Source organism: Procambarus clarkii, chromosome 22 (assembly GCF_040958095.1).
Source record: "Procambarus clarkii isolate CNS0578487 chromosome 22, FALCON_Pclarkii_2.0, whole genome shotgun sequence".
NCBI classification, from domain to species: Eukaryota; Metazoa; Arthropoda; class Malacostraca; order Decapoda; family Cambaridae; genus Procambarus; species Procambarus clarkii.
Window position 1 is genome coordinate 10,203,817 of NC_091171.1, and position 16,298 is coordinate 10,220,114.

Below are 16,298 nucleotides of genomic sequence, written 5' to 3' on the forward strand. Positions count from 1 at the left end.
GGCAAAAGCTGAGCAGCAAGAACCTCTATGGGAATGGTTCCCGAACGCCCCAGGGAAGATAACCTTGTCACGCAGGGGCAGTACTCACAGGGCGCTTAGGGAAGGAAGCTCCTAAGCGCATGCATCTCTGGTACTGATGAGGAACACCTGGCCACCACACAACACAAGCCACATGGTAGTGAACGCCACAAAGGCAAACACTGCCTAGAAACTGAGGCCAGAGAAACGTCTGTCCCAGTTGACATTAGCTTATGAACTGGTGCTAGGCAGCCTGCATGGTGAGGTCCGAGGACCCCCCTTCCCCTCTCGGGGCGGGAAGGCCTGTGCGGACAATTGGCGCGTAGTAAAGTGTGATGTTTGCTTGTTTCCTTGGGATTGTAGGGAGTTTCTACCTCTCTGTTTGTTTTTTTGTTTTAGGTTCTTACCATGTGGGGTTTTGTTAAGCCTACCTTTCTGGATGCCTAACCCCGGTCGATGGCAGATAAGACAACCCCCCAAACACAAGGGAGGGGGGGGGTTTCCAGGGCCATTGCTCCCTGAAACCTTTCTGAAAGGGCCAGGTTCTGGCGCTAGTCCCTGGTAGGTTTGAACTCCATAGCTAATGTCCCGGTCTAATATAACATACATTAGCCCGATAAGCTCCTGGGAGCCGTAGAGGCTCCCCACAGAAAATTATTTTTAAAAATTGAAAAATTCACAATTTCAAATTAAGCTGACAAATTTAATAAGTCAACCATTTTTATTTTATTCATTATGGGCTCAGAATGACATATAACATTCATTTTCCTCAATTTAAAATTGTTTGAGAGTAGAGTAGTAAAATTGAGTTTGGAGTAAAAAAAAAATAGTCACTTTGGCCTTCAACTTACAGTGTGTGCAAAATTTTGATGCAAAACTTTCAAAACACCCAAAGTTATAGGTTTTGACTAAATGCAATTGAAGAAACCTTAGAACTAAGAACTTTGCACATAATATGTAAAAATGGTGAGAATCGCTCAGAAAATGAATTTAGCAGCTTGTCTCAAAGTTGAAAATTCTGTTCATGGAGAAAAATGAAGGTATTTCCTCCCCTCCACCCTCCCTGCTGCCAGCTCCCTGACTTCTGATGGTTTCAGTCAGGGCGGGGTTTAGTTAGGGACGAGACTTGGGCAGCTTCAGGGGCTGCCCTATTCGTTGCGGGAATGTTTCAAAATCTGCTTGGTCCGCCCACATTTGTTGGCGTGACTTCGGCATCCTTGTGTCAGCCGCGTCTCTTTTTGTTTTGGTGGCCATTTTCTTTTTTGCGGGCACTGCAGTTTGTTTGTTTACATGTGCCTGGGAGTGTGCACTCATGTGTTGGGGTGTTTTTTTGCCTCTAGCTGGAGTTTTTTTTTATGCCCCCATTGCCATTTCTCTGTTTTGTTCCTTCTTTTGGGGAGTTCTACCTTGTCTGTTCCAATGGGAACAATTGGGTGTTGTTTTTTCAGCCTGTCTTTTCTGTTTGGGTTCTGGGCACTGGGTTTGGCCCCCAGTGTTTTTGCCCTGTATGCTCTGCTTGCTCCCACTAGTTTGGCCCTCTGTTTTCGGTCGGTATCAGGTAGTTTTGTGTGGGCCTTGTATCTTGCCCTTCCTTCTGTGGTGCATTTCCACCAGCAGATGTGGTGGTTAGGGCTCCCCCCAGGTTTCTTGGGGTTCTTCGATTTCGTTCCGAAGGTTTTCCTCCTCTCGGGTTTCCCCTTTTTCAGGTTTGAGATTCCCTTGATTCCTTCCTATGCTCCCCAGGATTGCCTCTTCTAGGGTTCATGGGTCTTCTTGGCTTGCAGGCTGCACTTCTTTGATGCAGCTTTTGTGCAGGTGCCTCCTCCTGACCCGTCTTCGTCTGCTCGTTCTGCTCGCCAGTCGGCTTTTTTATTTTTATTTTTTGTTCTTATAATTTTTTTTTTCCTCGGAAGGTGCCTGACAGCTGGGTGAACAGCGCTTAGGATTCGTAGTCCTGAGGTTCCGGGTTCGATCCCCGGTGGAGGTGGAGACAAATGGGCAAAATGTTTCTTTCACCCTGATGCCCCTGTTATCTAGCAGTAAATAGGTACCTGGGAGTTAGACAGCTGCTACAGGCTGCTTGCCGGGGGAGGAGGGTGTAACAAAAAGGAGGCCTGGTCGAGGACCGGGCTGCGGGACACTAAGCCCCGAAATCACATCAAGAAGATAGGGGGCGTCGGTCCCTTCGCAGGTCGCCCTGTTGACTGGGCACTGGGGGGAAGGGAGGCTGGCTCTGTTTGCCTGTTCTTGATCCCACGATTAGTGGGCGGTTCGGGTCATGTCCTCTGGTCAGTGGTGGCGCTGGGTGGTTCCTCCTCCTCTGAGGTGTTCGGTGCAGGCGAACTTGTTCCATCTCATCTTGTTCCAGTCCCGCATCGGGACTGCAGTTCTTTGGTTCATACTGGATGGACTCTGTCCCTGATCTGGCTTCTTTTGGGGATGGGTTGTTGGATGGTGTCTCTGGCTCCGGGATGTGTGTTGGCTCATCCCGCTTTATCTAGGGTTCAGGGACTGGTTAGGTTTTGTTGTGGGGCAGCATTCTTCTCGTCTTCATTGCCTTTCCTATGGCTGGCTTCTGGCACCTCTCATTTTCCGCTTCTTACCCAGTTTGTGGTGGCCCATCTACATCTGTTCGGTCTTCAGGTCTTGGCCAACCTCAACGACTGGTGGGTGTGGGCTCCCAGCCAGTCTGTGTGTCTGCTCGCCAGAGGGGTGGTTCTTCCCCGTTCACCGGGTTCGGGTTGCTGGTGAGCTGGTCCATCTGGTTCAGTTCCTGGTTCAGGCCTGGCTGAGTCTCATGTAGAACTCTCGGACCACTTCCTTGTCTCTCCCTTCGGAGGGGTTCCCGGGTCACTCGACAGTTGCTCAATTAGTTGTGCAGATGTCTGACCTTTGCCATGCTGGTTTACCCACAGGGTCGGCATCTATTTTTGTTCCTTCGGGGACGTCCTTTTCACCTTTCTAGCAATCGCTAGGCTCGGCCTCCGGGGCCTTGAGTCGGTTGCTGCCTCACTGGCTTCCCCTTCGGGTTTTCGGGGTTCAGTGCCTTGGTGCCTACCAGAGCCCTCGCTCGATGTGTTCACGGATGCCTCATCTCTCGGCTAGGGCTTTGTGACCAGTGCTCACCAGGCCGGCCAGGGGCAGTGGGCTCTGTCCTTCTGTCGGGCTCACAGCACGGTGCAGGAGTTTGCTGCGGTTTGGTTGTCGCTTCGGAGGGTTTGGGTTGCTCAGGGATTCCCAATCCAGCTCCATTTAGACTGCTTTCTGGTGGTTCATTGTCTGCACCATGGGGGTTCTCTTCAGTACTTGACTCTTTGGGGCTGGTCGCTTCAAGGAGTGTCCAACGTCCTGATTGATGGCCTGTCTCGGTTCATTCCCCTGAATTCGGAATGGATGGTTGACGCTGACCCCTTTGGTTGGCTCTGCTGGATGTATGGGCTCCTGGCGGTGGACCTCTTCGTGGCGGAATGTTCTCGGGTTCTCACATTATATGTGGCGCCCTTCCCCACAGTCGTCATCGGAGTCGAAGTTGAACCCTTTTGACAGGACTGGTCGAGGTGGGATTACCTGTACCTGTTCCCCCAGTCCAGCTGTTGCCAAGGGTTCTAGCTCGTTTGGAGGCTTACCACGAGACAGTAGTCCTTCTGGCACCTTGGTGGCTGGCCCCAGCTTTGGTTTCAAGCATTACTTGCTCAGTGTCCAAACCTGAAAATTTTTCCACGGCTCTGGGCACCTGACAGCTGAGTGGACAGCGCTCAGGATTCATAGTCCTTAGATTCTGGGTTCGATTCCTGGTGGAGGCGGAGACAAATGGACAAAAAAAAATCTTTTGCCCTAATGACCCTGTTACCTAGCAGTAACTACCTGGGACCTGTACCTGTACCTGGGAGTTAGACAGCTGCTATGGGCTGCTTCCTGGGGGTGTGTAACAAAAAGGAGGCCTGGTCGAGGACCAGGCCGCGGGGACGCTAAACCCCGAAATCATCTCTAGATAACCTCAAGAATCTGCCTCTTTCAGCAGATCGGACTGGTCCGGGTCTTGGCTGCTTTGGTCTACTCCTCCACTCTTCATGTCTGGCTTTTTGACATGGGTGTTTCACCACTTGTATGGTGATCAGGTGACTTTGTTGATGGTGTCCCACTTGCGAGCTTCACCTTAGTGACAGTATGAAGTTTTCTGGCATTCTTTTCACCATTTTCTTTCTCCTCATAGGTTGTCTTCTATTCCTGATTGGGTTGTTTCTTTCTTGGCTTTTTCAGGACCTTCATTTGATGCTGAATACTGTCGCCTATTTTCGTGTGGTGCTGGTGGAGCCGCTTCGGCTTGTGTTCGGGGGTGGATGTCATTTCCGCCCCATTTGTATGCTTTCTCATGCCATGTTTCACCTCTGTCCTGGTTCTTTGATGGGAGCTCTCTTTTCTTTCTTCTCCTCGGTTTGTGATGGCCCCTTCGGTTCAAGATTCTTTTTCCTAGGAGCTGTTTCTGTTGGCATTGGCCTCTTGGGGGTCGGGTTGGTGAGCTTCACTCTCCTCCGGCGCAGGGGTTTCTGCTTTTTCGGTCCTGGTGGTTGGTTTATTCAGTTGCAGCTGTCTCCTTCTTTTCTGACATAGAATGAGCTGGTGGCTTTCCAGAGGGACCCTTGGGTCATTGATTCTTGACTGGTCAGGCCAGGGGTGCATCATGTGTTGTCCGGTTGCGGCTCTTCACCCTTATTTGCGCGCCTCGACTTCTGTGGCCGAGGACGCTCTTTGGGTTGATCTGGTTTCCCACATTCCCTGTTCCAAGGCTCGGGACTCCCAGGTCGTATGCAGTCTAGCCAGCCTGTGGTCGAGCCCATGACGTTCATAAGTTTGCTGTTCTGGCTGCCATGTTCGGCGACATGTCTTGGGCTGACATTAGGACACGAGGGTTTTGGAGGTCGAACAGGGTTCTGGCCGCCCATTATTTGGTAGATATTCTTGGTCCCAATCGTTCGTGTGTGGCTTTGGGTCGCAGAATGCAGCCAGTAGTCTTGCCTTCAAGTTGAGGAGCGAGAGGCAGCCGCCTCCCAGGTAGTCCTTCTTTTACCTGTCTTTGGCCAGGTAGCTCCTGGAAGCTGGAGGGGCTCCCCACAGAAAACCAGCGTTGAATGTATTGTAATGCCATTATCTGGGTGAGCCCCGGAGGTTCCCTGGCACCCTCCTTCCCTCCGGTATAGTACACAAATATAGCTTGCAGGGTCTTTTACTTCAAAGCCCCTGCCACATGTACAGTGTGTCCTCACTTTAGCGAACTATATAGGGCGAAGCCATTTCATTCCAATAAACATTTCAATAAATTTCAATAAACTCAATCATTTCAATCATTTCAATAAACTGCAGAATGAACTAAAGGTAGCGCAAGAGGAGATAACAAACCTAAAAACAGGATCTCCTCAGACTGTGGCACAGGGGACCAACCCCCAGGTACCAGGAGATGCAGCAATGGTAGGGACCCCTACAATGGGTGCCACCTTTGCTGAAATGCTGAAGAGCCCAGGAGCAATGGCCACAGTCAAGGAAGTTGTAATGAAAGCAGTAGCCTCACAGGAGGCAGCAAGATGCACGAGCCAGTTACTGGAAAGGAAAAAGAGCTGTAATAGTGATAAGTGTTAAGGAACAAGAGGGATCCACAAGAGAAGAATGGAGGTCTAAGGACAAAGCTGCAGTGGCAGGGATACTAAAGGAGATAGGTCTGGAAGGGACTGAAACAGAAATAGAAAAATTTTTCCGGATTGGCCAGTACAACAAAGACAAAGACTGGTTGATCAAGGTAGTGCTCAAAAACGAGTGCATCAAAGAGGACATACTAGCAAAAAAGAGCAAACTGAAATATGTAACGAATTTCAGACAGGTATTCCTTCAGAGGGACATGACCAGGACAGAGATAATACAGGTAGCAGATGCAAGGAAAAGGTGCAGGCAAAGGGAAGGGAGCCAGGGAACCTCAACCCCCAACCCATCAATCCCAGTGGGGAGTGTGGAACCCCAACCCAGCTCCTCAGGAACCCCAGAGGGGACTGCAACATCCCAACTCACCACCCTATAGGTGGGTAGTTCCACCATTCCACCCAATTCCACCCTCCCTCCCTACCCCGAGTACCCCCTTCCCTCCCACCCCCTGGTCTTCCTCCTGCCCCAAGCCGGCCCAGACACGAACTAAGTCCTCCATCCCCCACCCCAGTTCTAAGCCATCCTCCCCCTGCCCCTCCTTCCCCCCCACCCCCACCTCCCTCAGAACCCCTGGTAACTTTCCCACAGGAGGATGAGCCTACCCAAGCAGCAATGCCCATGGAACAGCTTCCTGCACTAGTGGGGAGGGTGGGTGAAAATGGACATAGGAAAGTGAGCTTCAAGGTAATGTACTCAAACATTGATGAGATTACCAACAAAGCAAGTGAACTGGCAGAAAGGGTGCAGGAAGAAAACCCAGATGTAATAGGACTCACAGAAACAAAATTGTCAGGAGTCATAACAAATGCTGTGTTTCCAAAGGACTTTTATATAGTAAGGAAAGAGAGAGATGGGAGAGGAGGAGGAGTGGTTCTGCTGATAACGAAGGACTGGAGCTTTGAAGAGATGGAAATTCCGGGCTACGACGGATTCAGAGATTACATAACAGGAACTATGACAATGGGTGGACCTAAGATAATAGTGGCAGTCATTTACAACCCTCCATTAAATAACAGAAGACCCAGACAAGAGTTTGACAGAAACAACATGGCTACCATTAACATAATAGAGAGAGCAGCTTCAGTTGCTTGCAGGAATGGATCCAGACTCCTAATCATGGGTGATTTCAACCATGGAAAGATAGATTGGGAGAATGGGGACCCACATGGAGGTGAAGACACATGGAGATCTAAACTTTTGGAAGTGAGTACAAGGAACTTTCTGAGCCAACATGTCAAGGGGCCCACAAGAATGAGAGGAAACCACGAACCAACTAGACTCGACCTGATTTTCACCTTAAATGACTCAGAAATAAGGAAAGTCAAATATGAAGCCCCCATAGGAATGAGTGACCACAGTGTATTGATATTTGAGTATCTGGTAGAAGTAGGGATAACCTATCCAAGGATGGGATTGGAAGGAAAAAGACTAAATTACCGAAGAGGAAAATATGACGAGATGAGGAACTTCCTAATGGGAATACCATGGGAAACAGAACTCGAGAAAAGACTGTACAGGATATGATGGATTATGTCACTCAGAAGTGTCAGGAGGCTGCAGACAGGTTTATCCCAGTCCAAAAAGTGAAAAATGAAAAGCAACAGAAGAATCTGTGGTTCAACAAGGAATGTGCGGCAGCAAAGCAATTGAGTAAAAGAACATGGCGAAACTACAGGAACAACAGAACACCAGAGAGCAGGGAGAGATACCAGAGGGCCAGAAATGAGTACATCAGAGTGAGGAGAGAAGCAGAGAGGCAGTACGAAAATGACATTGCGAGTAAAGCTAAGACCCAACCAAAACTGCTCCACAGCCACATCAGGAGGAAAACAGCAGTGAAGGAACGAGTGATGAAACTGAGAAAAGGGGAGAACAGATACACAGAGAATGACAAAGAGGTGTGTGTGAAGAACTCCACTAGAGATTCCAGGAGGTCTTCACAATAGAACAAGGAGAGGTCCCTGCACTAAATGAGGAGGCAAACCAAACAATCTTGGAGGAAATTTACCTCACCAGTGATGAGGTCAAAAGGAATCTGTTGGCGCCGAATGTGTCAAAAGCTGTTGAGCCTGACAAAATCTCACAGTGGATTCTAAAAGAAGGTGCAGAAGCATTAAGTGTGCCACTCTCTTTGGAGTATAACAGGTCACTGGAAACTGGGGGACCTTCCAGAAAGCTGGAAGACAGCTAATGTAGTCCCAATTCACAAAAAGGGTGACAGGCAAGAGTCACTGAACATCAGGCCAGTTTCCCTAACTTGTATACCATGCAAGGTGATGGAGAAGATTGTGAGGAAAAGGCTCGTAGAGCATCTGGAGGGAAACAGCTTTGTAACACACCACCAGCCTGGGTTCAGAGATGGTAAATTGTGCCTCACAGGCCTAATAGAATTCTATGACCAAGCAACACAAATTAGGCAGGAAAGAGAAGGGTGGGCAGACTGCATTTTCTTGGACTGCCAGAAAGCCTTTGACACAGTACCTCACAAAAGGCTGTTACAAAAGTTGGAGCAGCAGGCAGGAGTAAAAGGTAAGGTGCTCCAGTGGATAAGGGAGTATCTAAGCAATAGGAAACAGCGAGTAACGGTGAGGGGGAAGGCATCAGAGTGGCGAGATGTCACCAGCGGGGTTCCACAGGGCTCTGTTCTCGGACCCATCCTGTTTTTTAGTATATGTAAATGACCTTCCAAAGGGTAGGCCGTTTGTTTGCTGATGACGCAAAAATTATGAGAAGAATCAAAACGGATGAAGATAGACAGAGACTACAGGACGACCTGGACAAACTGGAGGAATGGCTGCTAAAGTTCAACTCAGGAAAGTGTAAAGTAATGAAATTAGGCGAAGGGAGCAGAACGCTGAACACAAGGTACCATCTGGGAGGTGAAATCCTACAAGAGTCAAATAGAGAGAAAGATCTGGGGGGTCGATATCACACGAAATCTGTCCCCAGAGGCCCACATGAAAAGGATATCATCAGCGGCATATGCTAGACTGGCCAATATAAGAACTGCCTTTAAAAACTTGAGTAAGGAATCATTCAGGACCCTGTATACCACTTATGTAAGACCAATCCTGGAGTATGCAGCTCCAGCCTGGAGTCCATACCTAGTTAAACTCAAGACAAAGTTAGAGAAGATTCAGAGGTATGCCACCAGACTGGTCCCGGAACTGAGAGGAATGAGTTACGAGGAAAGGCTAAGGGAGCTGAACCTCACAACCCTGGAAAACATAAGAGTAAGGGAAGACATGATAACCACCTACAAAATTCTCAGGGGAATTGACAGGGTGGACAAAGACAAACTCTTTAGTGCGGGTGGAACACGAACAAGGGGACACAGGTGGAAACTTAGTACCCAGATGAGCCACCAGGGACGTTAGAAAGAATTTTTTCAGTGTCAGGGTAGTTAACAAATGTAATGCATTAAGTAGTGTTGTGGTGGAGGCAGACTCCATACACAGTTTCAAATGTAGATATGATAGAGCCCAATAGGCTCAGGAATCTGTACACCAGTTGATTGACAGTTGAGAGGCGGGACCAAAGAGCCAGAGCTCAACCCCCGCAAACACAACTAGGTGAGTACAACTAGGTGAGTACTGACACCATCCCCCCACCACCAAACTTCTCTTGACACCTTCCCCCCACCACTGACACCACCAGACTTCTCTGACACCATCCCCCCACCGAAGACACCATCCCCTACCACCAGACTTCTTTGACCCCACTTCCCATTACTGACACCATCCTCTAGCACCAGACTTCTCTGACACCCCCCCCCCCACCACTGACACCACCATTTATTATGAATTCTTCATTTTGACTACATAATATAATAAAGCAGTGTTACAAACAACTGAAATGGTAAAATATTATCGAGTTTAGTATGGGGTGTATTGAGGCAGTTGGTAACTCAGGCCAGACTTGGAGGCATCTCATTCAACACTCCCATAGAGGCTAGCTGACTTCCTAACCCCTCTAATACATCCCCCTCACCACTGACACACCCATTTATTATGAATTCTTCATTTTGACTAAGGAATATGATAGAGCGATCTGTTACAAGTCGCTGAAATGGTAAAATTTTCTCTCCAAATTTTGTGAAAAGCATCATGTGAGTATAGTATTGAGGCCAGCACGTGGTGCGGAGCCAGCAGAGAGGCCAGACCGGGTGGACACGTCTCCACTCACGCCCTCCCTCCCTGATGCCTTCCCCTCCCCCCAATACACCCCCTCACCACTGACACACCCATTTATTATGAATTCTTCATTTTGACTATGGAATATGATAGAGCGATGTGTTACAAACAACTGAAATGGTAACATTTTCTCAGCTAATTTGGAGAAAAGCAGACAGTGAGTGAACTATTGAGGTGGAGCATGGAGGCACCAGCCACATGTTGCCAACTAGCTGAAAACTGATAACCAGAGCTCACCACTGACCCCACCTGCCTCCACTAACAACGTCCACCATTGACACCACCTGCCTCCACTAACAACAGCGTCCACCATCTGCCTCCCCTGATAACACCTGACCCCACCTGCCTCACTTTTTTTTTCAGGGATATTCCTGCACAAGCCCTAAGCCTCTGGCCGGCCCACTAAGTGTTGCTTGTTTCTGTTTTACTTGGGCGGAGTATGAGTATTTATGACTCGTATGGTCGCTTCAGTAAGATTTTGTCCCATGTGTTTAACAACAACTTCTGATCTGTTGAATCTAAGTTGAAATCTTAATGGGTTTGTAACTGTGCACTGTGTTAGGCAATGTTCCAGTGGTCTGTTGGGCATTTCTCCACAGTGCTGACATTTCCTCTCATCTTCTGGAACCTGTAAGAATATTTCCCATGCACATGGGTATCCAAGCCTGATGCGATGTAAGTGTACTTCTGTTGTTCTACTGCTCCCTTTCATAAAACTAAGTGGTTCGTAGTTGGTTGAATTCTTGTACCAACACACAGATCCTGATGTTGCAACTGCTGTGTTGTGGTCACTGTACATCTTTTGCATTGCTTTGTTTCTAATTACGTTCTTATTCTGTGATAGACTCTGTGGTATGTAAATGTTTACATTTCTTCTCTTAGTTGCAAGTTTTGCAGCTTCGTCTGCAATGTCATTCCTATTATTCCCACATGACTTGGCACCCAGTTGATAAGTACCTGTCGGCCTTGTCATTTGAGTGTTTGCATTAATGATATGACATTTGTGATCAGATGGATGTTATCACATATGTGTTCTTGTTGCAAGGTTTCAGTGGCAGTTCTCGAATCTGTATGTATGATAACATATTGTCGGTGTTCAGCAAGAACATGTTCCAAAGCCTTTTGAATAGCTAGCATCTCTGTTTGTAAAGTCAAACACCCATTTGAGAGTCTCCAACTATTTACAGAGTTTCCTGCTTTAACTGCAGCTCCGGTTTCTTGTCCCTGCTGGTCTACTGATCCATCTGTGAAGTAAGTGAAGTTGTCAGAAGCCAAGTTTGCTTCTGTTTGCATCTGTACAATATTACATAGCAGATGAGGATTTGTCTGGTTCTTTTTTCCTTCAAGAACCATAATCTTAAAGTCTGCTGGCGGAGATTCCCAAGGGGCTTGCATAACAAAGTCTGCATGTGTTTCGTCGACACATACTGCCTCCCCTGACAACACCTGCCTCCCCTGACCCCACCTGCCTCCCCTGACCCCACCTGCCTCCCTTGACCCCACCTGCCTCCCCTGACCCCATCTGCCTCCCCTGACCCCATCTGACCCCACCTGCCTCCCCTGACCCCCACCTGCCTCCCTTGACCCCACCTGCCTCCCTTGACCCCACCTGCCTCCCCTGACCCCACCTGCCTCCCCTGACACCACCTGCCTCCCCTGACAACACCTGCCTCCCCTGGCAACACCTGCCTCCCCTGACAACACCTGCCTCCCCTGACCCCAACTGCCTCCCCTGACCCCACCTGCCTCCCCTGACAACACCTGCCTCCCCTGACAACACCTGCCTCCCCTGACAACACCTGCCTCCCCTGACACCACCTGCCTCCCCTGACCCCACCTGCCTCCCCTGACAACACCTGCCTCCCCTGACCCCACCTGCCTCCCCTGACCCCACCTGCCTCCCCTGACAACACCTGCCTCCCCTGACCCCAACTGCCTCCCCTGACCCCACCTGCCTCCCCTGACACCACCTGCCTTCCCTGACCCCACCTGCCTCCCCTGACCCCACCTGCCTCCCCTGACAACACCTGCCTCCCCTGACCCCACCTTCCTCCCCTGACAACACCTGCCTCCCCTGACAACACCTGCCTCCCCTGACCCCACCTGCCTCCCCTGACAACACCTGCCTCCCCTGACCCCACCTGCCTCCCCTGACAACACCTGCCTCCCCTGACAACACCTGCCTCCCCTGACAACACCTGCCTCCCCTGACAACATCTGCCTCCCCTGACCCCACCTGCCTCTCCTGACCCCACCTGCCTCCCCTGGCAACACCTACCTCCCCTGACCCCACCTGCCTCCCCTGGCAACACCTGCCTCCCCTGACCCCACCTGCCTCCCCTGACAACACCTGACACCACCTGCCTCTCCTGACAACACCTGCCTCCCCTTACAACACCTGATATCACTTGCCTCCCCTGACACCACCTGTCTCCACCTGACAACTTCCACCACTGACACCACCAGGTCTTCTCTGACAACTCCCAATGAGAATAACTTCCACCACCTCCCTCCCCTGACACCACCTGACACCACCTGCCACCACCTGCCACTACCTGCCTCTCCTGACACCACCTGCCTCCCCTGACACCACTTGCCTCCCCTGACACCACCTGCTTTCCCTAACAACTTCCATCACTGACACCAGCAGGTCTTCTCTGACAACTCCCAATGAGTATAACTTCCACCACCTGCCTCCTGACACTAAACCCCCAACTACTGACACGCCTTGACCCCAGACTCCAACCCTCACCAATGATGCAACCTGCCTCCCCTGACACCATTTTATCATCCTTCAACCATTTCTCACTGGAAACGATGGGTAAGCAAAATATAATACTGTACAACTGTTTACACTTTGCTGAATCATAGTTGATGACAGTGGCTGTCATCAACTATGACAGCTCGGTCTCGGTGATCGCTTGGCCGAACAATCCTCGCTTAATCAAACATTTGTATGTTCCACTGAACATTTAGTACCAAATTCAATTTGTTCGAATCATCCAGGAATTCGATAGAGCGGGGGTTCGTTAGAGTGAGGATGCACTGTATAATGGAAAATTTTCAGGTTTCTCCCAGAAGGAGAAATCTGATATGTGGTTTTGTCATCATTCACCCAGAAGATTAAACTGGATTTACCAATTGTTCTCTATTCTTAAATCAATCTATTATTAATTCATTTCCCATGCTCATAATGTAAATCATTAATTTTTCCAAGTTAAAATACTACAATTTTCAGAAAAATAAGTATCCATCTATATTTTTTAAAAGAATCAGCATCGGTATCAGAATCATTAGAAATTTTAGTATCATCCCATCACTAATTATATGTAAAACCTGGACATGGTTCAGTAGGGGCATCTAGACATCTTATGGATTTAGTGAAATCCCAGGTTGTATAACTTATACCATAGCCTGGTCCAGAGGAAATGTGTGCAGCTTGGAAGTTCCTAGGTCAAGGGTTCAAATCCTCCACATTACTCCAGATGATTTTCTTGTTCCATTTTATCTCAGGAAACATTTAAATGTTTATCCTTTAACTTAAAACACCTTTTCCAATATTGTCATGTGGGGAAAGTGCTGCTCAAGAGTTCCCTTTGTTTTCTTTCTTGAAGTATCACTATCTTTATACCTACAGCACTTATGTATGATATTCTTCTCATCAGATACAAGAGCATCGTGGGCGATATCAGCGAAGCCCTAGTCGCAGTAGGAGCCCAAATGTACGTCAAAAGATAGTCCATAACTGTCCAACTCGAAGTAGAAGCCGTAGTCCCCCGTATCATCAAACTGAAGGTTATTGCCTTCCTCATCACAGAAATAAGAGTATTAGCTCCACTCAGCATCACAAAAGTGATTCATTGTGTCGAAGTAGAAGTCGTAGCCCAAGTTTTCGAAACAGAAACTCTATCCAAGTAAAAGAAAAGCATAGAGGCCACAACCTAGATCGATCTCACAGTAGAAGCCATAGCATTGATAGACCTCGAAGTAGAAGTCATAGCATAAGTAGATGTGATAGTACAGATACGTCTCGAAGTAGAAGTGAGAGTACAGATACACCTCGAAGTAGAAGTCACAGCTTAAAAAATCTTCGAAGTAGAAGTAGTAGCATAGATAGCTTCCCAATCAAAATATATAGAATGGAGAAAATTCACAAGAGTGGTCAAAGTCCAGCTCGGTATCGAAGGAAAAGGCCAGCTCAGTATCGAAGTAAAAGCCCAGTTCGCCATCAAAGCAAAAGCTCAGCTCGCTATCGAAGCAAAAGCCCAGCTTGTTTTCGAAGCAGAAGCCCAGCTCGCTATCAGAGTAAAAACCCAGCTCGGTATCAAAGTAAAAACCCAGCTCGCTATCAAAGCAAAAGCCCAGCTCGCTATCAAAGCAAAAGCCCAGCTCACTATCGAGGGAAAAGTCCAGCTCGCTGCCGAAGTAAAGGCCCTGTCAAAGCAAAAAACATAGCTCGCTATCAAAGAAATAGCCCAGCGCGCTATCGAGGCAAAAGTCCAGCCCGCTACCGGAGTAAAATTCCAGCTCGCTACCGAAGTAAAAGTCCAGCCTGCTACCGAAGTAAAAGTCCAGCCCGCTACCGAAGTAAAAGTCCATCTCGCTACCGAAGTAAAAGTCCTGCCCGCTACCGAAGTAAAAGTCCAGCCCACAACCAAAGTAAAAGTCCAGCCCGCTGCCATAGTAAAAGTCCATTCCGATTCCGAAGTAAAAGCCCAGCTCATCATCGAAGTAAAAGTCCAGCCCGCTCCCGAAGTAAAAGCCCAGCTCATGATCGAAGTAAAAGTCCAGCCCGATACCAAAGTAAAAGCCCAGCTCACCACCCAAGTAAAAGCTCAGCTCACTACCCAAGTAAAAGCCCAGTTCACCATCAAAGTAAAAGCCCAGCTTGCTACCGAAGTTATATTAATACAGCTTTAGATGAAGAAGCAGGTTTATTGGCTGGCTTAAGAAATCACCAGGATGAGTCTCCAGCCCAGAAACGTGACTTTACCCAGCTTGAAGCTCACAACACAAGGACAGTGAAAAAGGTGCATGAAACAGCAACAGATAAAATTGTTAATAATTCCCCTTTGAAACCAAAAAATTCAAATGAGTCATTTTCATCAGATGAAAATATTGAAGATAGTGTAAGATTAGGCTTAGAGGAAGTAGGAGAAGATGTAGAGGATATGTTTGACAAGTCAACCATGGGTAATATTGATGATTCGGCTGAAAGTGCTTTAATGGAAGGTCTGCAGAGCGGTAAAAGGCAGAAGGAATTTGAAGCTGGCAGTAACCCCTCTCCACCTAAACCATCACAGAGTTTAAACAACGATTTTGAAGATCCGTCGAAACACATGCAAAAGCAAATTCAAGTTTTAATGGGTCCACCAAATCGTAGAATGTTTGGGCACACTTCACTTAACTCTTCTTTCTGGACTCCACTTCTTGATTTTGACAATCAACAGATACAAGAATCCAAGATGAATATGACTTGCCAGGAGAGAGGAAATGAATGGGAAGTGGAAACACCATATATTGGAAGGTAAGGTCACAAAATTTAACCTTATTGTTCTTAATCCCTTGCAAACTACATTTGAAAAGTCACCCATATACATAGGGCTGTTTTCTGGGGGTACCCCGTTGGTGGCTCTCAAAAGCTCTCACTGAGATTTCTCCCCAGGCGTCCCTATCCATTCGGAGTTCAGGGATCGGTTACGTTTTGTGGTGGGGTGACAGGCTCACCACTTTCATTGTCTCCCGTTCATTTTGAATCTGACACCTTGGATTTTTTCCTCGCTTCACTCGTGTCGTGGTGGCCTGGTTCATACCTGGTTGATGGGGTTCTAGGAGTTCTTCTACTACCCAAGCCCGGCCCGAGGACAGGCTTGACTTGTGAGAGTTTGGTCCAGTAGGCTGTTGCTTGGAGCGGCCCGCAGGCCCACATATTCATCACAGCCCGGTTGGTCCGGCACTCCTTGGAGGAAACAATCTAGTTTCCTCTTGAAGATGTCCACGGTTGTTCCAGCAGTATTTCTTATGCTCGCTGGGAGGGTGTTGAACAACCGCTGACCTCTGATGTTTATACATTCTATTCTGCATTTTCTTCCTCTGGCCGTCTCCATCTGCTAAGTCTTCAAGTCTTGGCCTACCATGACAACTGGTTGGTGTGGTCTCCCAGCTGGTCTGCTTGTCTGCTAGCCAGGGATCTGGCTCTTTCCCAGCTTGCCGGGTTCAGGTTCCTGGTGAACTGGCGGAAGTCATAGTTGGTTCCATCCCAGGTCTGGGGCCTTGTGTTGGATTCTCGGACAGAAGGCCTGGTCAACGACCAGGTCGCGGGGTAGCTAAGCCCTGGAATCACCTGGACGTAACCTTAACACTTTCGCGCACCCCGTGCGCCACCCCTCAACTATA

The 16,298-nt window shown here is 48.5% G+C and overlaps 1 protein-coding gene across 1 annotated transcript in view; it reads left to right on the forward strand.

Annotated features, from left to right (window-relative positions):
- LOC123757359 (microtubule-associated protein futsch) overlaps window positions 1-16,298 on the forward strand; it is a 212,998-nt gene that overhangs the window by 87,517 nt on the left and 109,183 nt on the right. Inside the window, exon 4 of the mRNA XM_045740927.2 lies at window positions 13,568-15,429. Within this exon, the coding sequence (XP_045596883.2) occupies window positions 13,568-15,429 (1,862 nt within the window). The remainder of the gene's footprint in view (window positions 1-13,567; window positions 15,430-16,298) is intronic.